The 27,638-nt window shown below is 39.0% G+C and overlaps 2 protein-coding genes across 2 annotated transcripts; both read left to right on the top strand.

Moving 5' to 3' along the window:
- The first annotated feature begins 939 nt into the window (after window positions 1–939).
- Window positions 940–10,860, top strand: rbm7 (RNA binding motif protein 7). The gene is made up of 5 exons (XM_082502698.1): window positions 940–1,151; window positions 1,447–1,609; window positions 6,246–6,321; window positions 9,607–9,700; window positions 9,879–10,860. The coding sequence occupies exons 1-5, from the start codon at window positions 1,059–1,061 to the stop codon at window positions 10,248–10,250; spliced, it is 798 nt and encodes a 265-aa protein (XP_082358824.1). The 5' UTR covers window positions 940–1,058; the 3' UTR covers window positions 10,251–10,860.
- A 2,946-nt stretch (window positions 10,861–13,806) lies between these two features.
- Window positions 13,807–25,727, top strand: barx2 (BARX homeobox 2). The gene is made up of 4 exons (XM_082502465.1): window positions 13,807–14,226; window positions 19,330–19,645; window positions 22,321–22,405; window positions 23,137–25,727. Exons 1-4 carry the CDS (start codon window positions 14,040–14,042, stop codon window positions 23,422–23,424), a joined length of 876 nt encoding a protein of 291 aa, XP_082358591.1. The 5' UTR covers window positions 13,807–14,039; the 3' UTR covers window positions 23,425–25,727.
- The last annotated feature ends 1,911 nt before the right edge of the window (window positions 25,728–27,638 follow it).

The following is a 27,638-nucleotide window of genomic DNA, read 5'->3' as shown; positions in this document are numbered from 1 at the left end:
TTAATAGCAGTTAATTAAATATTTAGCTAATTAAATAACTAATTTTAATGTCACACTTTCAAGGTCATTTTTCATGCTGGTTCTCTATTAACAGTGTCAACACTGTCAGTGATAGCTGTGTTTCTCCTGCCGTCATAAGTCCCAAAGTCGGCTCAGAAAAAAAGGGTTGAACAGCACACCACCATATCTGTTTTTTAATAAAGGTTTTTCAATTTTAGGAGGTCCTGCAACTGCAGATTAGAATTTAAACAGCTTAGTTTTTTTTTTATCTCAAGATTTTAAGTAAATACTACTTATAATAATATTAATAATAACTGGTATAAAACTGACAACATATTCTGTCTCACAGAAGCATGAATAAAATTAGATAATAGTCATCTACTATTAATGTTGCGTGGTCAAGTATAGCTATTAAGTAACCACTATGTGAGCAGTAAAATTCACGTGTTTTGATGATTATATTTCTGCATTTTATTAACATAATGTATCGGATTTAGCTTGTGATACCAATGTGAACCCTAGCCTCCTATTACAGTTCTAAGATAAGTAAAAGAATAATTGTAACTGAACATGCAAAGATAAAAAAAAAAACATATTCAAATAAATTTAGGCTTCTGCGACATGTAGTGTTTCTTGTCCTCTTTAAATCCACAACCAACCTAGTGACGTGGTCAGTGACGTGCGACAATATTGCATGACTACAAATTTGGCTGTCAAACAAATCGATTATAATTTAACGTGCAGCGATTTAATTTTGTATAAAATCTGTCATTAATTCAGCAGCTCTCCTGGTGTGTGTTTTTGTTGAGAAGTGCCATATAATACATTACATTTAAAATTTTATTATGTATATTAATTTAGAATATAGCATGTTTTTAAATATACGTTGTGAAGGCCCGAAATTAAAAGTATGTGGATGTCGTGAAAGAGCCGTTGAAAGGATAACGCGTTTTACTTTACGGCAAGATTGGCCTTCCGCTTTTTGTGTGTCGCAGTGGAATTTGGCTGGACTTTTGCGTTTGTGTTGCTAACAGTGGTTTGGGATTTGCTTAAATACAATGGGAATAGAGGAGGAAACGGACCGCACCGTCTTCATAAGAAACCTAGATACTAAAGTGACGGAGGAGCTTTTGTTCGAGTTGTTTTTACAGGTGCTGCTTTCGCCACTTGTGCACAAAACTAGAAACTGTTGGTAGCATAATAGCTAGCTAGTGGCACAGAAACCGCTTACAAATAAAGTCACCGGAATGTACTAACACGTGGAGCTGTAAGCTGTATTGTGCGGTAACAAATGTGTCTCGTTTACATGTCTTTTGGTGTTTTACACATGCGTTGTGTGTAGTGGTTTTTCACCCCCGAATCACAGTAGCTAGCTAGTTAGCTGTCGTTAGCTTTAGCCGTTGATCACAAGCTTTTGTTTACGAAATTCGTTGATCCTTTCTGCAGGCAGGACCTCTTGTCAAAACCAAAATTCCAAAGGACTCGGATGGGAGACAGAAGACGTTTGGCTTTGCCGTATACAAACATGACGTGTCCGTGCCCTACGCCGTGCAACTACTAAACGGAACCATGCTGAATGGGAGAAATATCCATGTGCAGTTCAGATCAGGTGAGCTGGCATTTTTGTTGCTTTGAATTATGACGTAAATATTTCAACGTGTTTTGTGCATTTATGTGGTTTCAACACTGAACGTCCAGAAATAAGTAACTAAAAAGCTATCACAGACAAAGCTGCGACCATCATATTTCACGCAAAGAAGTAGACGTCAGTACTTGAGTAAACTACTGTTAGTGTTACTGAAAAGCAATGACCCATGTACAGTAACCACCACACCCTACACCCGATAGGGATTCTTTGGTTTCGGTGTTGTGCACAGTTGTCGGTGTGCATAGTAGGTCAAAAGGAATAGAAGTGAGACAAAACCTTGAGCGACTTAGTAGTTGAATTAAATCACTCAAGTCTACGGAAAACCAAAGGGTTTCAGTCTTAGAATGGATTGTGCATTGACTTTTTAACATATAAAGATATGTCTTTTCAGACAAGGTACTAGGATGAGACAGTATAGTTAAAAGTTGTATCACTTCTTTTTCACTGCATTGTCTGACTTATATAATTCTACCTCACTCTGAAATGCAGCCTGCCTTGTTTGCAAAGTTTTCCTCCAGAAAGTAATTTTTAGTATACATTTATATTTAACCATGTAAATCAGCACTTGGGTATGGAACTATTTTACTAGATAGTGTAGCTGTAGCATTTTGGGTAGTTAACTCCTCTAAACATAGTTGGCAATAAACATGGTAGCCAACATCACTTGTGATTGTTTCATTACAATTAATTGAAGGAATACAAATGCACAAGACTAAACGTGGGTAAACTATTTTACTATTTCTTTATTTTTTTTTAATTTTAAGTTTAAAAAAATGAGCAAAGGTAGAGTTAGTTCCTGTCTAAAACTGCTCACACACTGTGCTTTCCACATGTGGTATGTTGCATGTAAAGCACCACAATTTCAAGTGGTGTTTACTTTGATTGTGCTCATAAGAAGCCATACATTTTTTATGCAGATGTCTGCAAAACTAGGCAACAAGAACCAATATTATTTAGATGCGTAACTGCCTCTAAAGCCCAGAGCAAAGACAAACCTGTCCCTTTAAAATATTACTTCACATGGAAAAAATGTATTTCCTCTTGGCACATCAGATATTTATTGGCAGTGTTAGTGAAGTGTGTGACCCAACCCAATTTTCCAAAACCTTTGCGACTTAACCAAATGCCTGACGGCCAAGGACCAGTAAAAAAACATGTTAGCTGTCAAGCCAGTAGCCCGTTTGGGCCTGTTCAAATATAACTTCAATTTCACATGTAAAGCAAACAGGCTTTGGATTACTTAATATATTATCATGCTTTTTACAACTACACTGTACAATGTACTATTGCTGTGTGATTTATTACTATTACTGAAGGTTGCTTGCCATACCAATACCAACTAGATTTAAATCTTAATATAAAATGAATAACAGTAGGGTGGACATTAGGTAAGGCTGCACTTTTAGTAGCAATCTCATATAGAAAACTATTCCGCGCGTATATAAAACAGGTCCGCGGCTCCAAACCATAGTAAAGGGACCTCTGGCTAATACGTTGGGTTGTGTGTTGGGCTCGTAGCCGAAAACTATCTTTACTTTGTTGTCTGCGTCAACTTTTGCTAGCGAGAGACAGAGAGAGGCGTTGAAAGGCTGCTCCAACTGAACTTATTGTTTCGGAGGAAAATGTGAACACAGTGTACAGTTGAGTCTAAATAGCTTATTTACAACTGGGCTCGTCAGGCACTCTTTTTGGCTTCAGTGGTTATTATTATATTTACATGCTTCCATTTCACGTTTCTGCTCGGTGACAACTCGTACTTTTCGACTCTCCTTTTTCTCCCTCCCTCGCTCACAGACACATAACGGGTACGGCAGTCCATTCTCCCTGCAGCATGGACTACACTGCCCATGAGGCTACATTCTTTATGGCTACGCCTGTATATTCAATTATTTTTTGAATAATAATTTTTTAAAATATTTACGTCATTGTGCGGTAGGGCTGCTACAAACGATTATTTTGATAGTCGACTAGTCACCGATTATTTTTGCGATTAGTCGACTAATCAGATCATGCATCCATTGGGTGTAAAACGTACAGCTTATTGCACCAGCAGCATCTGCTCTTATATAACTATCATTAGCTTACAGCTTTAAGTGTTTAAGGTCTGTGCTAACTTAAAATAAAGACAAGATGATAGTTTATTAAATTTTAATGAAATTTGCAGATTGTTTCGGTGAAGTTTAATAAGCTCCTTGCTATCTAAAATATAACGGGACACTGGAGTATATTCTCGAGCATCTCACGCTTCTGATAATCAGTTGTCTGCTTGACGTTTATTCAGCTGTGTAAAAACTACAACTTTAATCTCAGCCAAACCGATTTACTCAGGAACAAATAAAATACAAAAAAAAAGCCAAACAATAACATTTTAAAGTTCTCTAAGTGACTTCTATATGTTTAACCTGAGTAGCGAAAGACGGTGGTGGGTTTGAAAACGATTTGCCGGGAGTCCGGTGTTCACACCGGCTCTAGTGAGCTTTGCCCCCGGCTAGCTATCGAGCTAGTGGGTAACAGACGTCTCTGAAAACGTCGGAGCGCTTTTGAAAATATGTGGTGTCTTGATAAACTGAGCAGATATTTGAGGTTTACACAGCTACATTCTCGCCTGAAAATATGTTAAACGTTTATTTTGTGACCCATAAAGAATAATAAGAGTAATATTAAAACTAACTAGCTGCCGCCATTGTTAGAAACTGAGCAGGGCTGCGCTTTGAATTCTGGGACAGAGCTACTTCTTCTTCGGGGTTTAACGGCAGCTGGCATCCTTGTACATGCAGTGCTGCCATCTTCTGTTTCAGTCCGTTATTACACTCTTAAATCCATCCATCCATCCATTCGCTTCCGCTTATCCTTTTTCAGGGTCGCGGGGGGCGCTGGAGCCTATCTCAGCTGTCATAGGGCGAGAGGCGGGGTACACCCTGGACAGGTCGCCAGTCTGTCGCAGGGCTTACACACAGGGACAGACAACCATTCGCACTCACATTCACTCGCACATTCACACCTAGTGGCAATTTGGATGATCCAATTAACCTATCCCCACAAGCTGTGCATGTCTTTGGACTGTGGGAGGAAGCCGGAGTACCCGGAGAGAACCCACGCAAACACGGGGAGAACATGCAAACTCCACACAGAAAGACCCCGGCCTGATGGTGGAATTGAACTCAGGACCTTCTTGCTGTGCGGCAACAGTGCTAACCACCTTGCCACCGTGCTGCCACTCTTAAATCCTACTACTTATTCCTGCGCCTTTTGTGATCTTACAAAGCTTCAAACGACGCGTCGACTATTAAATTAGTCGTCGACGATTTTGATAGTCGACGTAATCATGACTAGTCAACTAATCGTGGCAGCCCTATTGTGCGGGCAGCAAGTAGAGGTGACATGGGCCGCGGGATTGAGACACAGACATTAGAGCCTCTTAATGCATGTTTTGTTTGGGTTTCCGCCGGTGTGGAATTAGCAAAACTAGAGAGGGCATAGCCTAACATATGAAACAGGAAAAGACCGCTGTGTAATCCATTTATTTCAACAAAGTAAATGTATTCTGAATACCACCCTTTTAAACGGTAACTGTAACGCAATACAGTTACTCATATTTTGTATTTTAAATACATAATGCCAGTACATGTATTCTGTTACTCCCCAACACTCGTTAAAAGGCTGATGACAAAAAAGAAAATGTTAGTGGCATTTACACCACAAAGATTTATTTTAAAGCTTTGGTTAAGTATTTTGGAGAGTTAGGTGTTCACATAATTTAATTGTAAATCTAGTAATACAATATGCTATATCATTAAAAGCTACGGGGTAGTGTGTGTATAAAGTATAGTTAGTTTTCTGTGCTTGTCAGTGTTTAGGGTCATTTAAAATGATTTTTATATAATTGCATGAATTAGTGTCAACTAGTGTCTGGTGCTTTGCTCATGTATGAAAACACAGACATATGTTAACTTTATATTTTTATTATGATCAATATTATTAATTCTATGTGAATTATATCCTATATATTTATTGCTCTTCTGCTTTGTGAGTCATTGTATAAGACAAAGTAGTCAATTGCAGACACTATAGGTGTCACATTTTGATCAACAGTTATTTACATATATGCGTAATAACACGTTCCAGTGACCTCAAAAATGTCACTGCACTTAAAATTGATTTACAAACAAAAACATGCACGTAACATAGCCATAATTTAGCCATTCATTTTGAGTCAGCTACTATATGTAATATATATGATTTGTAAGGATTTAAGTATTTTAAAAATAATTCCCAACGGCTATATAGATGTTTATAGTCTTGGTATCCTTGGTAGTTTTTCTTATCATTTTCATCTAGATTAATTAACACTTGTAGGAGGAGCTAGGGGAAAGAGTTTAATTCAATTCATTTTAAGTTTAATTTTTTTTATATAGCAACAAAACAACAATAGTAACCTAATGGCATACATGCATTTGCTATATTACTAATATATTAAGATTACTGCAATGATATTTCTTTTTCTTAAAGAGTGTGTGTTTGTCATATCATTTGGTATGGATCAAGTATATATATGCTTTCTTCTTTTTAATATAAATTTTGTTTTGCTCGCTCATAGGCAGCAGTCATTGCAGCAATCCAGGGAACTCACAGAATTCAAGTCCTGCAAGTACCCCAAATCCCCATGGCCAGAGGTAAGAGAGTGTCTCACAGCATCAAAAGTTATCATCTTATTGTACCAATTAAGATGCTCACATGCTGTTAATAAGAGGAAAGACTAACAAGTTTCACTGTCAAGTATTAAAATATTCATTAAAAAAATAAAGTCCATTGAGACTGTGGTAATATGTCACCAAACCCCCCCAAAACAAATCAGTACTTTGGAGTCACACTTAACTACAGTTGTGATGTAGTAGAATTAAGTCAGGTGCTTCAAGTCACCATTACTATAGCACCTGAGCTTTGAATTATAAAGTTAATGAATAAATGAATAAAAATTGTGTAGGCTGTTCAAAACAGGCTGACTGTTGGACTAAAGAATTCAAAAACATTATCCAATCATAAGTGTATATAAGATTTACGACCCTTTTGCTTTTTGTATGGCTGTAAAATGGAATGAATAATAGTCATTAAAATTTCTTCCTATGCTGATTAGCAAGTTAAAGCTAGTTTGGTGAAAGCAGCATCTTTCAGTTGTAAAGTGAAATGAAAATGGAGTTAAGCTCATGTTTGTGATGCCTAGTTCTTTTGGATATCACAGTCACCAGATAATTTCTAATCTGTCACAAATATATCCTTCCATGGTAGTAGAGGCGAAAATTTCCTCAAGATAATAGTCATATTTAAACTCTAAATGTATGCCCCGTGGTCCATGTGACACGAATATAGTCATTGGCACAGGTCTGTCAAAGTGCAGATGTAAACACATGGAAACCATGAACTGGTCGTTGTTGCCTTATTCCATTACATCACTTCAGGAAAACACGTTTGTGAGTAGATAATGGAAATGAGAAAATGACCCAAATATTCTGAGAATTGTCCCAGCCAGTCACATAACTTTATAATTTTTATTACACTTGGAGAAGACGAAAACAGGAGTGCACACGACTAAGTTAGTAGACATTTACATATTGCTGTTGGTGCCAGAAACAAGTATGTTCTTATTTAATCAACGTACTGTGTCATTTGCTTTGATTCCCATTAGACATCAGCCTCTCTCTCTCCCCATCTGTCTCTCTATGAGATGTTGTTAATAAGCAAGGTGCAAAGTACACAGATGACAGCTGAGCAAACTGGTGTACGTCTGGATTACATAGAAAATGAGTGAAAATGTTTGTATGCAGGCTGCATCTGAGTAAGCAGGCATAGCCACTAAACTGGAGTGATGTTTAATGATATTCTGCACAGGTGTGTCAGTGCTAGTGTGCAATGGGAGGGGCTGGTGCTGGCACTGCCAACATTACCCACACTTGGCAAATTAATCCGATATTGTGGGTGTGTATTGTGGCACAAAGTGTCACACACTTCGGCAGCATTTGAAGTGTGATGTAATCATTAAAGAAGGAAGCTAGCTGTTTCAAATGGCTGTTGCATACTTTTGCACTACTTTTAAAACCAGTTTTTAACCTCATGCATCAGATTTTGGTCAATTTGAAATATTTTGTTAATTTCAATTTTCAATTTAAATATTTTGTTAATTTAAAATTAGTCAACTAGTGAAATTTTCTTTCCGCAATCTTTTTCTAAAAGAAAAGTAAATTATAAATTGCGAAATGTTTTGTAGGTTTTTTTTGTTATTTTGTTGTTAGAGGTAGATTGATTTTTATATTAGTGTGTCAGTGAAGTACTCCAATATAATTTTTGGCTCATCCTGCAAAACTAGTTATAATAAATTATAATAATATAATATAATGATGTTAAAAATAACTTATGTGGTCATGGGTGCTGTCTAGGGCTGGGTATCGTCACTGATTTCTAGAATCGATTCAATTCCGATTCACAAGGTCCCGAATCGATTCGATCCACGATTCGATTTAATTCGATTCGATTCGATTTAAATCTGGGAAATTTTGACAGTCAGAGATATAATTCAGATCAGGACATTTACATATTTTTGTATCTATAAAAAGGAAGCTGACACTCTCAAGACTTTATCCAAGGTGTGAGCATCACAGCAGATGCCTTTGTGTCAAAGTAGCTGAAGATAAAACACAGAAAAACATGTAGGTGATTTTCCTGGCCTGGGATTTTATAAAAATATTCTGCAGTACATCAAAAACGAAAGAAAACCATTAATTAATCAACATTACCTCTGACGTTACAGCGGTTTTATTACAGACATGGCTAAGCATTTTGCATTTTGAATAATTTTAAAAAGTTTCAATTTGTTCAGTATTGAACAGCAGAAATGAGGTTTTCTTTTCGGAAGACTGTAAAAGGGGAAAAAACAGCGGCCGACAGCGCTGTAAACAACAGTAGACTTGTGTAACAAGCAAGCGAATAATGAAGAAAGCGAAACTGTTCGAGAGAGGGGGGGAGAGGGGGAGGGAGAGAGGGAGAGAGAGAGAGAGAGAGAGCTGCGCATCGCAATGGAAGCAAAACAGTAAAAGAGTGAATTCATGACGATGTTTATGTGAAGCGTTTGGATCTTCTTTTGCTGCTGGTTCGGTCAATATTGTTTGGAGAGAGATCAAACTAACAGCTTTAGAATCAGCGCATAAAGGGCGTGAACACAAAGCGCGGACCCGGATCAGCGAGCTGTCGGCTTTCAGCCCCGACTGTGAGAAAGGCGACATCTAACTGATTCTGATCCGCGGGTCACGCTGTGTGTTTAAGTCTATGTGCAGAATCCCTGTACCTGCTCTCATTTACGGTTTGGTGGTTCTTGAAATTTTGTGAGATGTCACCAGAGATTCTGGCATTTCGGACAAAATAAATTTATATTAAAAAATCGATTCAGGATTTTAATGAATCGATTTTACGTTATCCAAGCCAGAATTGATTTTAATCGATGAATCGATTATAAAAACCCACCCCTAGTGCTGTCCTATAGCCTTGCAGTAACTAGCAGCTTTGGTAGAACCTTCTAGTAGTTTGAAGTTTACGTAGACACTGAAGTTCTCCTCAGTCACTGGTCCCTTCAACTACAATAGTTACTGTAAGTTGTTGGGGCAGCTGTGGATTAGGAGGGTCATCTGGAAATCCAAAGGTCGACGGTTCAATCACCAGCTACTCAAGTCTTCAAGTGTCCTTGGGCAAAACACTAAGCACTGAGCTTCCCCCAATGCATCCAGAGTGTGTGTTGCTTAGTTAGGACCAAAGCACTCATGAATTTGTGTGTGAATAGGTGAATGAGGCTTGTAGTAAAAAGGGCTTTAAGTGCTCAAAGTAGAAAAGCAAAATAGAAAAAGTTCTAATAAAAACTTAATGTTGATCTTATTTGAAGACCCTTATAAATTGCTATTTCCACACTCCTACAGAACCCCAGCCCAATTCAGCTCTCCACCATATACTCCTCCACACCAAATACAGAGATCCTTTTCTTCTCCCGATAATCTGCAGAAGCATGCCATGGTAAGTTTCTATTTCAAAAAACAATACTGTATTGCCATAATGGACAGAATTCATATGCGTTATTCAAGGATTGCACTTGGCTTCTTTTATGTTCAACTAGCTCTGTTATTGTGTAACAAATAAGTCAATATGTAAGCCGTGTGTAAAACAGGACTTTTTATTTTCCCTCCATTTGTAGATGAACAACATGATGTGGCAGACTCACATGAAGCAAATGGACCAGTTAAACGGCTCCTTAAAACCTCCGCAGCGGCAGACGTTTGGAGGTGGAAAGTCCACCAGTGGTGACTCACGGCATCATGACAATACTCCCTATCGGCATCACGCATCCCAGAATAACAGCACTGGCAGAAGCCAGCGCTACGCGGAGGAGCCGGGCTCTGGCCGTCATCAGCAACACGGCCATGGCCGAGAGAGCCACCACCACCATCATCAACACCAGAGCAACAGGAGTGGCAACCGTCACTATGACAACAGAGGCGGCAATAGACCATATGATGATAGGGGTAGCAACCGTGGCTACCAAGACAGTAGATGGCAACGATACTGAGATGTAAAAAAAAAAAAAAAATTCTGTACAGACTTAAGTTCTTCAGATTTGAGGACACTTTTCTAAAGATGATGAACTATGTAGAAAAACATTATTGTGTATACTCAGGTTGTTTGTAATGATCCTATCAGTTTTAAGATTTAATAACTCATGCCTTAGACACATTTTTTTAATTATTTTTATTTTACTTTTAAGGCATTTTAAAATTTGTACTCTTCTTTCGTGTGAGCTTTTCATCACAGACGTTGCAGATATTTTGTAGGGTGTCATTTTGTCATGAGAGCAAGGACAAAAGCTATAATTAGTAGCGATTTTTAGAATACGAGGGGGGAAAGTATTAAAAAAAGAAATTGGGCAGTTTTTTTATGTTATGCAGATAATATTTAAACGGTGCTGCCATAGTTAAAAATGAAAATCTTCAGGTACTTTGCAAAAAAAGAACAATAACTTTCAGATTCCACCAGCACCACTTACTACAACAGGGCACTGACTTTTTCTGATTGTAACATCGTCTAACCTTGCTCTTTTCCAGAATTTTTTTTTACTCTTATGTGTAAGACTGTTTTAAAATGAACATTTGCATTATTATTATAAAGCCCTTTTCATTTGACTGCTGCCTTGTCTTTCATCTGGCTACAACTCAAATACTTTAGGCTCTTGGCTCTACATCGTGAACCTATTTACAGCTCTTTGTGTATGCAGCTAAGTTAAGTAAGTAGGCTATTGTATGTTGATGCTACATGCTGTAATGCATGCACACAAGGCCTTATCTGCACCTATAAATGGACCTCGTGTAACTAATATGCTTGTGCAGTGGGTTATGAAGTAATCTACAGGTGGCGCCACACACATCCTTTTATTGAATCAATTAAGGTGGTAAATATAACTGAGCCACATGATCAGCTCCTATTTGACCTTTCAGTTCATGATGCTTTCAAGTCTATACATAGGTTTGACACTCATTCTGTACTCTTGACTACATTCAGTTATGTTTGGGTTTACTGCTTATTCGCTAGAGTCCCACGTAACCGGCTCTTGTTCACCGTTAGCAAGTGGCACAGGTTTAGGTTTGTGCGACTTCGCAGAAACGAAAGGTAGTTCATTGTTCCAACTTAAAATTAGCAGGACTTTGATCCCTACCATCTGACGGTGCGATCAGGCTTTGTGTCCCGGTCTGTTTCTCGTGCAGTGGTCGTCAAATCACTTAATGTCTGTATAGATGTCATAATTACCCTTCCGAAAGCGCTTATGCCACTAACAGCGGCTCCCGTGCAATATCGACAACTAGATCCCTCAGTAAATCTCCCAGAGTCCAAAAGTAGAGCTGTATTTGCACCCTCTGAACTAAGCTCTGACTTGCTTGTAATCTACCTATCGTCTGATTGCATCCTGATGCTCCCAAATCGCTCTAATAGAGAGTATCCTCTGTTCGGTGTCAGTACTAGGAAGGCCTTTATTACGCTTCGGGCTGCGGCATAACTCTTCTAATTGGTTGATCTGCCTGGCGTCTCCAGCTCTGGAGCGGGCGGATTAGAGGCCGCTCGGTAGCCGCTGCTGTGTGGACTTATATAGAAGCGTGCCTCCTGAAATGATCCGCTTGCAAACACCAAGGGACTCTGCCTCCCCTGTAGCCGTGCCCCGCCTCATCTGACAAGATGCCTGCAGCCGTGACTGCAGGAGCTTGGCACCACCTCAGGTTGCTGGGTTCACCGGGGACTAAATCTACCTCCACTCCCTTCAATGTATTGAATCTCATTTGACTTTAATATTACTGTTGTTATTTGCAATCACAAGTAAAGTTAAATACATTTAAATATTCAGAAATTATATCACCAGAGAATACTTTTCTTCTTTCTTTCGTGCATCAACGACTTAAAAAGTAAAACGTGTTCTGCGGACACCTCAGCAGTTGTTTCCATCTCCTCTTTGATCAAGCCATCAACCCTCTGAAAAAGAAAGCTGAGCTTCCCGTGCAGAGGTCCCACATTTCCCCCCTCCACACTTTGGACACGGCGGCTGTGGAGGTGCGAGTTGCCACCGGGTTCAGTTTATTTCCTGTTGTGATAATTGTTTCCCCCGGACACCGACTTTTCGACGTTTTTCGGACAGTTTGAAACTATCTGTACTAGCCTTTCTCGCCAGAAGACTGTTGTTCACTTTATTACAATCATAACGTACACACAAAAAAAAAAGAAAATAAAAACCAAATCAAATTATGCAGCAAGAACTCTTAAACTTATTTCTTTTAAACAGTTATTCGTTAGTGGACTTAAAAACAAAAGAGTAGCCAAAAATTAGATTTTGTCTTTTCTTTTCTGTGTGATAACAATTCTAAAATGAAGATTACAGGGAAATAAAACACTGAGAAAATATACAGAGATTAGTTTGTGCGAGTTGGACGTGCCTATAGCCTTCCACGCATTAATGCCAGAGCTGTCAGCTCGTGGCTGACACTCATCCTACCTTTATTCGAGCTTAATGACAGATACTTCTCTTAAAATAGATTTCACCGTTGAACCAAACGAATTCTGTGCCAAGCAGGAACAAGGATGTTTTTATTCTGTGGAAGCCAATTTTGTTGAAAAGTGACTGTTAATAAGACTTTTTGTGTATGATCCTGCCATGCATGCTGATTTGTGATAAATTACACCTGCCGCAGCTTGTTTGCGATATGAATAATGACTATAAGTCAACTGACATGGCCTGTAACCACAAAAGATTTGGGGTCCGTTATAGCATAAATTCTTGTGTTTACCGTTTTAAAGTAAAATATCTTTTATGTGCTATTATCATTATTATTATTATTATTATTATTATTATTATTATTATTATTACGGTTGTTGTTGATGCTGTTGTTTTGTTAAAAATTAAAATGATTTTGCGGTGTATATAAATAATTAAATAGTTTTAAAGAAATAACAAACCACATAACTGTATGTTGTATAAAACGTATAATGTAGAAAGAAAGAAAGAAAGAAAGAAAGAAAGAAAGAAAGAAGTTATCCCGACATTCCCACATAAATGAACTTATGGTTCTCCGAGGTTATAGCCTGTGATAGAGTGAATAAAACAAACTATCGAATAGACTACACCGCATGCGGTTTCTCGGACAGATCCTTACGCACTAGTCTACAGCTAAAGACAATTACAAATGATTTCATGTGAATCATGAAGCGCCACCAGTTTTGTGTTAATAAATAATCTTAGCCTGAAAACCGAGGTCTACTTGACCTGAAACACTGCTAATAATATTAAATGTATGAGTTTGATAGGTATATTAATATTATTTTAATAGTATAGCTCTAATGATAATATTAGTTTCTGTTCTGGAAACTGTGGTTTTACTCTTGCGCTCTAAGTTGTGGGCTAGTCCGCAAAATAAAGCTGAGAGAGAAACAAGTTTTTATGCGGGCATGAGGTATTGTATGTACAGTACGTGTGTGTGTGTGTGTGTGTGTGTGAGAGAGAGAGAGAGAGAGAGAGAGAGACAGAGAGAGAGAGAGAGCAGCAGAGTTGTGTTAAGGGATGGTTTATATAGCAGTGGGTGTGAGCACAGATTGTAGTGAGTTCATTACCGCTGCACCGCTCTGCGCAGCTCAAGTTAAAGGCTAGCGATCCTCACCGGGACACTTCAGGGAAAGCTAAACTTCATTTTTAAAGATAAGCAATGAGCTGTTTTAACGCATGAACTCCAACAGTCGGCTTTAAAGACGGTTGAAGCTTCATATGCTTAGAAATTACTGAAGACTTTGTGCAGCGACGATTGCGCACGACGCACAGGGACAGATCATGCACTGTCAAGCCGAGTTGAGGCTCTCCTCCCCTGGGCAGCTGAAAGCTGCCAGGCGGCGCTACAAGACTTTCATGATTGACGAGATCCTCTCGAAGGAGACATGTGATTATTTTGAGAAACTCTCTCTCTACTCGGTGTGTCCTTCACTCATTGTTCGACCAAAGCCTCTTCATTCGTGTTCGGGTAAGACGTTTCTCCCGTCTACTTGGGAAAGAAATAAAGTAAACAGATATTTTTAAAATATATGTGAGACGCACTCATTAGTAGGTTGCAGATAATTTTACGCATAGAATGGAAACACTTACATAGTATTTCAGTACTGTAATCGATTTTTTAAATTTAAATAATAATCAGAATAATATGATATATTTAAATGTCGCGTGATTGGTGAATTGTTATTTCCTGTACACAGGCTGAGGTATATTAGGCAGGTACAACTCGACATACACTCAATGGTGATGAGGATTATGCGTCTGTGTTGACAGAACAATATGGTAACGTAGCTCCACATTGTGTTCAGTTACTCTATTATTATTTTAATGATCATAGATAGATAGATAATTGATTTGATACGATAGTACAAATAAAAAAATATATATAAACATTATTGCATTGCCAGATTTCATATCTCTTTGAAGGCTTGCATATTTGTTTTCTAGTGTCGTTTAATCACAGTTAGTCTGGACTTTCTATTATTGCTACAACAGTGACTTCATCTTCATCATTCTAAACTTTACATGATAAATCGTTTCATATCAGCTAAGTGTTTGGTGTTGAAACTCAAGTCCATTCGTCAGTGAATTTCAATGATGCTTAAGAACTTTTTTTTATCGAGCGGATAAATGATTGAACTGATAGGTCAACGAAGAGCGCAGCAGATAAAGTAAACGATAAAGAAAAATCTAACGCTAGAAACCCGTCATAACTAAGCGCCAACCTTCAGTCTATTTTATCTCATTTGTTTTGATGAATATGAGTTTTCTGGCTTGCCAAATGCTGCCCTCAATGTCCCTTACGCGGTGGGTATTTACAGATTAAATGATGATAAATGATTATGTGTTGCTAGAAATATAGATGTAGTAACATGGAAAAAGTTGTAGGAAACAAAACACTAATGATGATAATAATAATAATAATAATAATAATAATAATAATAATAATAATAATAATAATAATACAGTGTACTGGTGTGTTTAGACCAATACTGAAGGAAATATAGAGCTAAATTATATGACTTAAACGAATAACCGTGGCTCTTTTTGAGGTTATTTAGTGTGTTTTAGTATTTCATGCTCATGCTGCTGAAATGAGATAGATAGATAGATAGATAGATAGATAGATAGATAGACAGACCATTGATTTGAAGTCAGTTTGAAAACAGCCCCTTAAATGTGTCTTGTAGTCGCTGAACCAAACTACAGTTTGACAGATCTCATGGTACACCATGTTACCTTTCACAAAAACACAACTTTTTTGTTGACTCTTAACTTGTATTTTCCACTGAATCACAACAACTCAAAGGCTACTGCACGCTCTGGTAACCATTAGGATAATTGCTCTAGAGCCTGAAATAATAGCCACTGCAATTTGATGATGACAGCGATGGGGGGGATAAAAATAGGGGGAACGATTCCCTCATCCCTCTGATATGGTTGGTGTATGCTAGAAGGCACTATGACTGGGCTTTGGCACCCCTCTGTTCGGATGGATAGTGTAACCCGCCCTGCATATCAGAACACTGTGCCCACTACTTATTTGTAGCTGTGGGGGTGTTAGACACAGTATATTCTCCAACATCAATGGCTTTTAGAGCTTGATATGGAAGCTGGCAGGCTTAGAGGTCCTGGGCCAAAGAGAGGTGGCTGGCTGCTGAATGGCCCCCTAACAGTGAAAGTTGATTTCTTCATTCTGTGAAGGAAAAGATGTTATAGCCTCCTGCTGCCAGTTGAGGCCGCTGAAAGACAGTGATGCCATCAATGTTGACTGCAGGATGACAAATGAGATGTTAGTTTACTGTGTTTTTTTTGTTTTTCTAATTGCTCCAGTGTTAGTTAAACATACCACCTTAATGTTCTCAGTGCATTTATTCTGAGAGTTGTTGTTGTTTTTATCTTCACCCCCCCCCCCTCCCAATGTTAAATAAACTGAGCTTTTAATGGTGTACAGTATTCATAGAATTTGTTCCATGTGAGTTACAGAGGGATCTGAGATAATGAGCCTTGACCTGGTGCTGAGCAGTGAGCAGCAGAATGGCAGCTTACAATATTTCATTTGGCTTTCCATCTCTCAGCAGGACCTAGGGTAGGGCTTTTAGTGGTGTTTTCTGGAAGAGGTGAGAGAGATTAAGATCAACTGTGGTGTAATCTCACCTGACAACATAATGAAAAAAAGAGTAGTGTGAAGCCCAAGGGCTGCTGCATACTGGTTTAGCACTGGCTGAGGGCTTATAGGAGAAATCCAAGTGAGCAAAAGGGTTTTTATCCCATCTTAAAACTTAATCTGCTGCAGACAATAAAGTCTCCCATTAAGCATAAAGTCAAGTTAAGCAGTATGATTACACCCATGTCGGCACACACAGGCGAGTATGCATACACACAAAGAGAAAATGCACACACGTCTTCAATCTTCCGTTAAGGATAATGTTTGACAGCTTGTCATCTCCTTGTCATTCCTGCATAGCCATGAGATTTTTCTGTTTCTAAAAAGGATAAGTAATAAGTTGTCTCTAAAAGTAGTTGATGCTACGGGCTAATTTCTGCTGCCACCTCTGTAGATCGGGTTTCAGGCTAAATGCTTAGCACGTTTAACGCGATGCTTTTTGATAGATGGGCTGACTCTCTTAGAGCAAAAACACTTTTACACAGTTACGCTCAATAAGATACAAGAAATTTTTTCTCTGGTACATTCCGAGAAGGACCATTAAATTCCTATGATCAGTCAGGATTAGAGGAATTTAACGGAAATTAAATATTTGTGGCTGAGGAAAAACAGAGAAACTACATCAGGTTGTCCCAGCAGTGTTTGATTTGTTTTCAAGGAGCGAGGACAAAAGCAAACAAGCAAAAAAGAAAGACAATTAATTGAGCAACATCCTAGATGTCATCAGATAGTTTATATGCAGAACATGTCAAATGTTCACGTACACTTGTCATAGCAAAGCAATGACTCACCCATACTTCCTCACCATTGAGGAAAGAAAACAAGTGACAGAAGGAGTGTAGATGTTATGATAGGCATCAGGCAGTTCCAGGTTGTGACATTAAAATTGTGGCATTAAAACTATTTTCCATGTAGTTCTAAAAATAACACGCTTGCTCTTCACTCAATGAAAATGAGTGCAAAATAAAGTTTTTTTTCAGTAAGTGTTATGTCATAATAACCATGTTATCAATAGAGAAAACAGCTGGTATCAAAAGGAGTGCTTAACAAACTGCTCTTCTTGATCTATTCTTAGCAAGTATGTCTTCTGTAATGGTTACTACAAGCATTTGTACCAGTGCCTGCATTCCAACTGTGATTATCAAGAGTATCAGTGTGCTTTTGCATGGAGCTGAACTGCGCTCTTGCAACTACTCAAACAGTTTATTTGTAGACTATTGACAGGACACTGGCACTTGTCAACAGCATGTCAGAGGGATGGCTTTACTGTCAGTGGAAAGTCACCATGAGGGCTAGCATTCTTTGCTCCATTCTTTGTTAGTCGTCTCACCTCTGGGGGACTCTCGGTAGACACCGTTTAGTTTTGTTGACACAAGATTTTCTTTAGTTGTGAAGACAAACAAAAGTGTGTTCTTTTGTCGGACAGCCGTGACTGACACGGTCCACTTTTCCTGTAAATTATAGTTCAGTAAATATGTATGATGTATTTATTATCTCTGATGAGTCACTCAAACAAACATAGATATGATACAGAGCGAAAGACAGAAACCATGTAAAAGAAACATGAATATATGGCAAGCTCATACAAGGACAGAAGAGAGGTCTTCTTGTCTAGACTTGTTGCAATACCACCAATCTAACATTGGAGGATTAGCGATGACCTCAGTGTCTTACCATGATGTCACGATGAGCCTGAGGCAGAGTGTCATGTGTGTATGTGCCTTTCTTCGTTTGGAAGGCAACAGTGGCTGTGCGTATATGCATTTAAATGTGGCATGCTTGCTGTTAATTAATAATTAAACAGAGAGGTTTAACTGAATTGATGCACATTTTATAGCTTAAGTCTCTGTATGTATGACTCATTTAACCGTAAGATTCAGAAAGTGTGCTCCATTTTCTTTCTGGGTTCATGTTGTTCTCACCTACCTTGAAAAAACATACAGAAAAAGTTCAGACAGTATGTTTTCTGTCAGCTCTGGCATATATATTTCACTGCGTTGAGGTTGTCTATTGGTTAACGAGAAGCTAAAGAAGACAAATCTGCCACAGGCACCCAGAAACACACATGCTGGGCGTTTCCGTGTGTGACAACTGGCTATTTTTTCCTTGCCACTGGAGCATTTTATCCCTCTCCGTATCTTCCTCATCTACTCCCATAATACCACTTGTGCCCTTTCCACTGTTCCTTATCAGCCCGTGCATTACAGCCTGCACCATGCTCAGATTGAGTGTGATTTCTGGTTAAGGGAATGGTTTTACTCTTTAAAGCTGTGTAGATTTTTTTTCTCTGGCGGATATTATATTTGCTTTGCGTGACCCACTGCATCCTCTGTGCTAACCTCCAGGTCTCCATCTCTCCCCCATAGGCTCCAGACAAGTGCTGCTTTTATTGATTCTGGCGTCTGCTGCTTCTGTCTTCTCTGATAGAGAGCAAAAGTGTGTGTGTGTGTAGTTTGCAAGAGTGGGAGAGAACATAAGAGAGGGGAAAAGTTTATTATTTGAGTGGTGTCCGATTTAGTTTTTAGATTTTATTACAGCTTATTGTGCCTGCACTCGTCTCTGTGTGTGGGTGTGCATGTGGTTGTTTTGTGTTGGGAAGCAGTTAGCGCTTAACAACCTCTGAAAAATAATCAGTCATTTGAGCGGTTCAGAGGATCAGTGTAAAACACAGCCTGCGTCATTGGGATCACAGCCCTCTACATGAGGAAGGTCACAACCAAAACACTTTTCACGGCAAACGCTGGCCAATTAAAAACGAACCTGTCTAAGCAATTACAGGCGGTCGATAATGGTATAACCGAGGTGACTGAGCAGTCCAAAATAGCTCTCTTTGAAAGCTGCGGTGATTCAGAAGGATGTGTATTCTAACTACTGGACTTTAATGCATTTCTCTATGTTTGTGTCCAGGCTCCTCGTCACTACGTGCCTACCCGCTCCTCTCAGTGATCACGAGGCAGCCGCCCAACCTGCCTGCTCACGTCCCGCAGCCGTCCTCTCCGGGCGCTGCCCATCCACATCTGCCACTGCTTTCCCCACAGCATCCCAGAGGCTCCGAGCTGTCACCCAGCCAGACGCCCCTCAGTATCAGCAGCGAGTCGGAGACTGAGCGCAGCACACCCCGCCTGAAGAAGCCACGTCGCAGCCGTACTATTTTTACTGAGCTGCAACTGATGGGCCTGGAGAAGAAGTTCCAGAAGCAGAAGTACTTGTCCACTCCTGATAGGTCAGTATGGTGCAGACACTAAAATCTGACTGAAACGACACACAACATAAAAGCCCATAAACGAAACAAAGTCACGATTTCGCCTCATCCGCACCAACATTTTGCATAAAAGAAATCAAACCTCTGAAGCGTCAGAGGTAACCTCTACATGCAGTTGACGAGAATGCACCAGCAGCAAGTGTGATATAAGTGCAACTCAGCCATAGCATTTTGACAACCTGCATGCGAACTTACACGAAGCAAAATTTGAAAGTGCATAACGTGCGCACCCTCGAGCACATCCACAAAGCCACAGATGCAATTATCAAGTGGCGGTTAACCCAGCATCATAAGTTTTGATTTATCCTGTGGGGCATGTCTCATGTAATGTGAATTCGTCAAAGCCAAAGCATTACCTCAGCGTTCTAGTTGAGACACGAGTAACGTTTTAACCCTGAGCTCTAGAACAGCAAAAGGCCCCAGCAACCAAACACTGCCTTATTCAGTGAAACAGGGACAGTGGCCAACACAAGCAAACAGAAATGTATTACACTGATTTACTGCCAATCATTTCACACATCTGCAGGTGTACATAAAGTGCATTAAGCTTTCTACAATAAGATGAAGTAATATCTGTGTCTTAAGTTCCATTCTACGGGTCATTTTTGGGACCGTATTTTTTCCAGTTAAAACTGTAGAGCTCGACTTTATATTTGGCCTGCAGGCTGCTTTTCCATTATAAGCCAGAAGAGCATTTTGCCATAAATGTTGTTTAAAGCGCTCCAAGCAGCTTCACATGTGCAGCAGGAATTTTAAGCTGCTTGTGAACCTTCACGTAGAGATTTCGTGCACCTCTGTACCCCCTTATTCCCCCTTATTCATTTTTTAATATGCATAGAGAGTGGTGATAAAAACGTAAATAACTGCTGCAACATGTTCACCTGTTTACACACTGACATAGCTCCTCTTTGCAGGAACATGTTGCAAACGCATCGTCCTCGTTGCACTCATTGCAGTGTAACTGTGTGCTACGTGCGATCTAAAAATAAATTAGCATTTCTGGATTAAACCAGATTTATTTGTCATTCCATTTACATCCTCTCCATGGGGAAAACTCCCACGATGCATTATTTAATGTATCACATCTTTGCCTGCCTGGAGCTGCTGGAAAGGTGCCATGCCTCATCTTAAGCAGAGGCCCCGAGGCAGAGTACAACTGAGTGATCAAAAACCAACTACCCGTATGAAATACTGTGCCAAAATACTGTGTCCTGTCAAAATATGCGATTCTGACACTGTGTTGAAAATTAATTAAACACCCAGGTAGTGGAAAAACATCAACAGAGAAAATCCCCTTTTAAAACCCCACATCAAAGGTGTGGCATGCGCCTCACTTAGGTTTGTTATGATCCAAAGACAACTTAGCTTCCCTCTTCCCTTTTCTTGGCCGAGAATCTCTGCGGTCTCGAACTGAGAGTATGCGCGGGGGCGGACAGAAGCAAAACCAAAAATATTCCTGAAAAAAAACCCGACTTTAAAGTATTTATATCGCGGAGCGGTAATGATTTTGTTACACTTCCGAGTATTATTACAAGTGTTCTAATGATCGTCATCTTTATCATCATCGCCCTTGTTAAGAGGTATTCAGTTTCACCCAGGAGTCCCGTGAAAAGTGTGAGAACAGAACAAAATGGCGGCCTTGCAGTGGCCTGGAGGGAGTGACTCAGATACTGTTTGTACTGCTGTGTGCGTGTGGTTTTTCCCCATTGAGAACTAATGACTATAAATAATTGGGGTGTTTTGCTTTTTTTGCAATTACTGTTTCTAGCCTCCAGTTTTTACTCTACATCTATAGAAATCTGATGGACAGCTCAATTGCCCTCATGTCTTGTCTTTTTAGACACACTGGCACGCACGGACACACATGCTTCTTGTCTAGTATAAGGTAATGCAGATAGATCCATGAATCTCAGGGATTTGTTTTTCTGTAGCTCTGTTTTTTAGATTTTGTTCTCTCTTTTTTGCTGTCTTGGTTTTCACTATCACCATCAAATGAAAGTCAGCTCCTGTCCCTGGGGGGTGCTGGTCGTGAAAAATCCTTCATCTGGCTGTTAAAGACCTGGAGTAAGATCAGGGAAGAGGAAATCTCATTTAAGAAAAAAAAGAACTTTTCTTTCTACTAATGGATGCCTTGTCCACTTTATCTGGCCCTTCCTGAGGTTTTATATTACACACCAACAAATAGCCCTATTAGTCATGGATCACCACATGTGGTGGATGCATTCTGAATTTTCTCCGACGGTCTCAATTATCCAGCTACGAGCGCTATGATGGGATTACCGATGTTGGCATAGATGGCTGCAGGTGTACAGTGTCAGACTGGAGTTCCTGGCATATAATCTCTGGCGTGAGATGCTTAAACAGAGTGTGGCCTAACGCTCTTTTTAAGTTTTCAGTGTTGTGAACCTTTAGGCATGAAATTGCATTATATAGTTGAAATCATAGTCTATAATTCACAGAGCACAATTAGTGTCAAGATTTCTTCATTTTTGTGTTCGTGTGAAGAGAAACTGATGTTTAAAGCATGCCAACAGTAATGATATATGTCCTGGATAGGTTCCAGGACTGTACTGGAACAAGCACACTAAAATATATACATAAGTAAACTTTATCTTGTTTTTTTTGTGCTTCTGCAGGTTAGACCTGGCACAGTCGCTTGGTCTCACACAGCTTCAGGTGAAGACATGGTATCAAAACAGGCGTATGAAGTGGAAGAAAATGGTAAGTTCTGAAGTAAAGCTTGATGTGTTTTTAGTTGTACAAGTCAGATTCAACAAATATTCTTAACTGGAAAGGCCGTCGGTAGTGGAATTGGAAAAATGACAACGTCTTATACTAACACTGCAACTGGCAATAATGTGTATGATCTTCTTTGCCAAAATGAGCCAATAAAGTAATAATACTGAAGCCAAAGGCAATGTTAGTTTTGGGTAAATCAAATCTAAATTCAGATTATTTGGACAAAAGCATTTTGATTAAATGTTGTTTGATTCTTTTATGAGAAAAAGGATTATCTGTAATTAAGTACAAAAACTGAATGTGTTATTATGAATGCTTTTTGCATGCAGGCCAGTAATATTTGTTTTTTGCTTCCTTTTCATTTTGGATTATTTTGTTTTCATTGTACACCACCGTTTTAGAAATGTTTGCTGCTACTATTTTATGCTACAATATTAAGTAAATATAGCAACATGGAAGGAAGTGGAGGGTGCGGAGAGGCAGAGTGTAGTGTGACTGATGATGACGGCAGCGAGAGCAAACACTTTTTGTAGAAGGGTCAACAACTGAGAGAACAAAAAAGACCTGAAATCGTTAAAGATAAATGAGTGCACAAGGCGGAGCCAGTAGCGATATGTCTTCACTTAATTACTATAATAGCAAGCGTTGCCTTTGACTTCTGCTGCCATTTATCACCAGAGGAGTCCACTAAGACCGCCTGTGTGTTATCCTAGGTGCTCAAAGGAGGTCACGAGGCTCCGACTAAGCCCAAGGGAAGACCCAAGAAGAACTCCATTCCCACCACGGAGGAAATAGAGGCTGAAGAGCGGCGACTGAAAATTGAAGAAGAGGAGAGGATGAGGAGATTAGCTGAGAAAGCGGCGGTGGTGCAGAGTGGAGGAGAAGCACCCCAACTGGAACCTCAAGATCTCAGTTCGGAAAGTCACAATCCAGCCGGAGCAGTGGAGGGATCCGAGCGAGAGCTGCCACTCCTTGTGTCAGAAACTCACACAGCCAGCTAAGCAAGAACAAACCAAAGACTAATGCCAACCTGAAAACAGATAGTGCCTCAGGATCACTGTAAAAAAGCCTGTGTGGTGTTAAGAGCCAGTTGCTTTAGCTATATCGTCGGCTTCACGTTAGTGGCCTAGAGCTTTTACCCAGTGTAGCATTGAGTTTTTCGTTCACTGGAAATTGTGCCATACTGAGAGCAAATCTCCATAAATACTGATTGCACTGGTAAACCTTTTGCCTTCAGCCTGCAGCGTAAGGAGTAGTAATCAAAAAAAAAAAAAAAAAGGTCGGTCTGGCCTTAACGTGTATCTCAGCAGTCATCGTTGGTGCCAAAATATCAACCAATGCCTTATTAAAAAGGTGTCTATGAATCTTTGTATTATACATTACTTCACTGCCAAAACTCTGTAATATGAAATGGTTACAGTGCCTTCTTGGTCTCAGAGGAAAGCTTTTTAAATAAAATAATATCAAATGCAGTATATTTTTTATAATCATTTCTAACTGTAAGTGCCATATTTCGAGACGGATTTGTAAAGTTTAGACAAGAAGACCTCTATTTTTTAGTTTGGAGTCAGATTGTAGAGCTCTGGTTATTATTTGCTCATATAAGCTTGCATTTTTATTTTGTTTTTTCAAAGATCAAAGGAAATGTTTCTGCCAAGCCATACACTGTATCATGCAATAGAAACATGTAGAAAACATATGGTCTTTCAAATATATACACGTATGAACAAGTATATAAACTGCTGTTTTTTAATTGGATTGGATGAAAAATAGTATATATATATATATATATATATATATATATATATATATATATATATATATATATATATATATATATATATATATGTGATGTTTCAGCTGTTCCTGATTTTTTTTTTCAATGAAAGTACATATGATTTTCAACCACAAGGAAACCACAACTCTAAAGCAGTTTAGACTCACACGTCAATACCCGTCACACATATAAAGTCTCCAATATGTCTTCAGCCTGCAGGCTCTGCATGATTACCCCAATTGGTACGTTAGACCTGAATTAAAATAACAGTTTTAAACTGCCTGTGACTTCTCCATGTACATCAAACTCTGCGCTGTTCTGTTACAGATCTCAAATGTTTCAGAGTTTCGACTGTTGAGTTTTGCAGATTTACGTTTATTTGTCATTGTTTAAGATGAAACGTGCAGTATTTTTCCGATGTATATAATGCTTGTTTGGTAAACTTGTTTGTTGTTTGTTTTTGTTTTTTTTTTAGGTTTGTGTAAAATTATTTTTACTATATACAAGTGTGTGTTTATGTACGTAAATGCACTTAATAAAATAGCTATCGTTCAAGCTTTGTGTGGTCTTACTGAGGTACAGGTTTTTTATAATTATGGGTGGTGAGAGCTCTGTAGGTAGAGAGGTTGCCCCATGACAGGAAGGTCAGGGGTTTGAATCCACCGAACAGCTACCCTGAGGTGCCCTTGAGCAAGGTGCCATCTCTACACACTGCTCCCCGGGTGCTAGTTTGGCAGCTGCCCACTGCTTCATTGAGTGAATGGATCAAATGCAGAGGGCTACAAAAATTTCCCACGTGTGGGGCTATAAGGGTTTTAAAATAAATTTTTTATCTTTTGATTAAACCTTCAATTCCAAAGTCCAGAACAGCACAATGTAATGCACTTTTAAAGTTTTTATTCTATTTACATATTTGCAACCACAAACGAGTTCTGCTGTTTGTTTTGGTGCATCTCTTATAAAGTTAAATCAACCAAATGAAAATCACCCAGAGGATCCGGTTTCTAAACGTACCGTCACGTCATGTTAAGCACGTCTAAATCAAGCAGTTACAGTAGCTTTGTCAGACTGAAGTTCAGGCAGATCCATTACTGTTGGAGCTTTTGAAGATATATTAAAAGCAGTCAAAGTTCATCATAAATCACAGTCAAGCGAACAAAGCATTTAAACGCTGTGTTGTGACATTTATCATCTTTTATCTGTACAGAGAACACGATGGCCCGTAGTGCACCTAAGGGCTCCTCTCTGTCGCTGAGCGAGTCAGGAACAGTCTTAAGTGTATTTTTAGTGACTGATACCGGACATGGATGATTTCTTAAGCCAACAGCACAGGTTAACATTGAGTAATGTACACTGGGTTTTTACGCCTTGTGTAAACACTCTTAAGCATGCTTCATATAGTACTTATTAATCTATAGAAGGCAAGGAAGTATGGAAGAAGGAAGTATTGTTGAATTTCTTTGTAACTTTTGCAGTATTTGCATAAATCAGAGACAAGATTAAAAAAAAAATCAATGGTTATAGAAACTTCCTGTTTCTGTTTGGTTCATCATTCATGTTTTTCCTGCTGTTTGTCAGTTAAGCACAAAACACACACCACAAGTTCTTTTCATTCCTGTGAATGTTTTCTTTCATTTCCTTGGAAATGACTCATACTTACACATTATTTTTTGACATTTTAGAAATGATTATTGATTATATATTCATTTACTTTTCATCCAAGAATAACAAACCAATCTGATTAAACAACATGTAAGATAATTAGGATCAATTAAAACATCTGTCAGGTATAATAGTCTTTCTAGGAGTACTACAAACTTTATTAGAGATCAACACTGCTAAAAGTAGTTTGGATGTGTTAACATGCTAATCAGTATTACTACCACTATTAATGAGCTCTGTAACTGAAACAAAAAGCTTCCTGAATGTCTAAAATAATAGAAGAAAACAGTGGGCATAGATTTCCCTAAAAAATCCATTTCTATTTTGTATTTTTGTTTTTTAGTCTTATTTGTTATGGTTGAGGTAACCAGTCTTGCATTAAGTCTGTCAGAATTAATTAACTGAAAACAACTGCTGGTGCACACAATGGTTACTTGTTCAGAATGAACTCAGTGCTGATCATTCAGAATTTGTCATACCAGTTTCTAGGCCTATGTGGAATGGGCTGTGACTCAGCTTCTCCACCTGGTTAAATTATGACTAAAACAACAAAAGCTTTTGGAACAGGTACTGCGTTAATTGCAGTGTATGAGTATGAAACATTTTCCTGTTGAATATCTTTGTGAAAGCAGAGGCCCCGGCGGGTAGGCAGGCAGGGATGCAGGTCTCCACAGGCTGGGGAGCTCCTCGGTCCTAATTGTTGTGTGGAGAGGTAAGAAAGACTTCCAGAAAAGAAAATGCCTGAGGTGAGACACTTTGGGCCTAATTGGAAAACCTGTTATTTTCTCACAGGTCCAAGTTCAGCTGTAGGTCACCGGAGTGGTGTCAACCTTAACCAGCCCCTTTCCCCCCCACCCACTAAGACATCCATCGCACACCTTCACCTGTCAGCTTAGGGTATGCTCAGGTAATTAGCACGAGCTGATGTGAGACGTGGAGTGGGCATAGCGTTTGTGTTTTGACAGAGGAAGTTATCTCTGAACGCTGAGTGCTAGCAACAACAGCGAGACTTACCTAAGTCAATAAAGGCGGATGCTTTATATGACATGCACAATGCTCCCCATTGTCTTCCATAACAGTTGAAGAGAACCAGTCATCCTCTGCAGCGATGAAGGACACCTCCCTCTCTAAGGTGCACACGAGAGACAGCTGTAGCTGCTGCTATGATTCATATTGTGTAAGAAGCTATTGCATTTGTGTCACAAATTACTTCTCATAGAAAACAAAAGGAAACAAATGCTTCAGTACGTAATTGTTTTTACAGTGTAATTCTCAAAGTTATACTTGTATCTGGATTTCAATAACAGTAACAGAAAGAGGAAGAATCACCAGCAACATAAAAACACGTTGGAAACGCCGATGAGTAAAAAAGGGGTTAGCAATTTTCCAAAGACATGCTTTGCTTAGAAATGAGTAAATTAATTGTATTTATGAAACTCTGTAATGTTTCCATGTGAAAGTATTAATGATTACATGCTCTCATACACATCTCTTACAAAGCAGACCAACCCATTATGAAGACAACATTCAGTACACCCTTTTTAATTGATACATCTATGAACCTAAAGGCTGATCAAACATAAAAAACACTTCTCGGTTGATTGTTCTAACCTTAAAGTTGTCAGTGATTTTTCTTTTGGCCACAACAATTGAAGAAATATGGGCGGTAGGAGCACGACTATGTGCCAGGACTTAGTTGACTGACAGCTGCCCCGCCTTACTGCAGATGCTACTTTGTGTTGGGGCAAAGTTTGACTTAAATTTTTTATTTTTTTT

Source organism: Aulonocara stuartgranti (assembly GCF_965226115.1).
Source record: "Aulonocara stuartgranti genome assembly, chromosome: 14".
Classification (NCBI taxonomy): domain Eukaryota; kingdom Metazoa; phylum Chordata; class Actinopteri; order Cichliformes; family Cichlidae; genus Aulonocara; species Aulonocara stuartgranti.
Note: the sequence above shows the minus strand (reverse complement) of the source record. Positions and strands in the feature narration are given on the sequence as shown.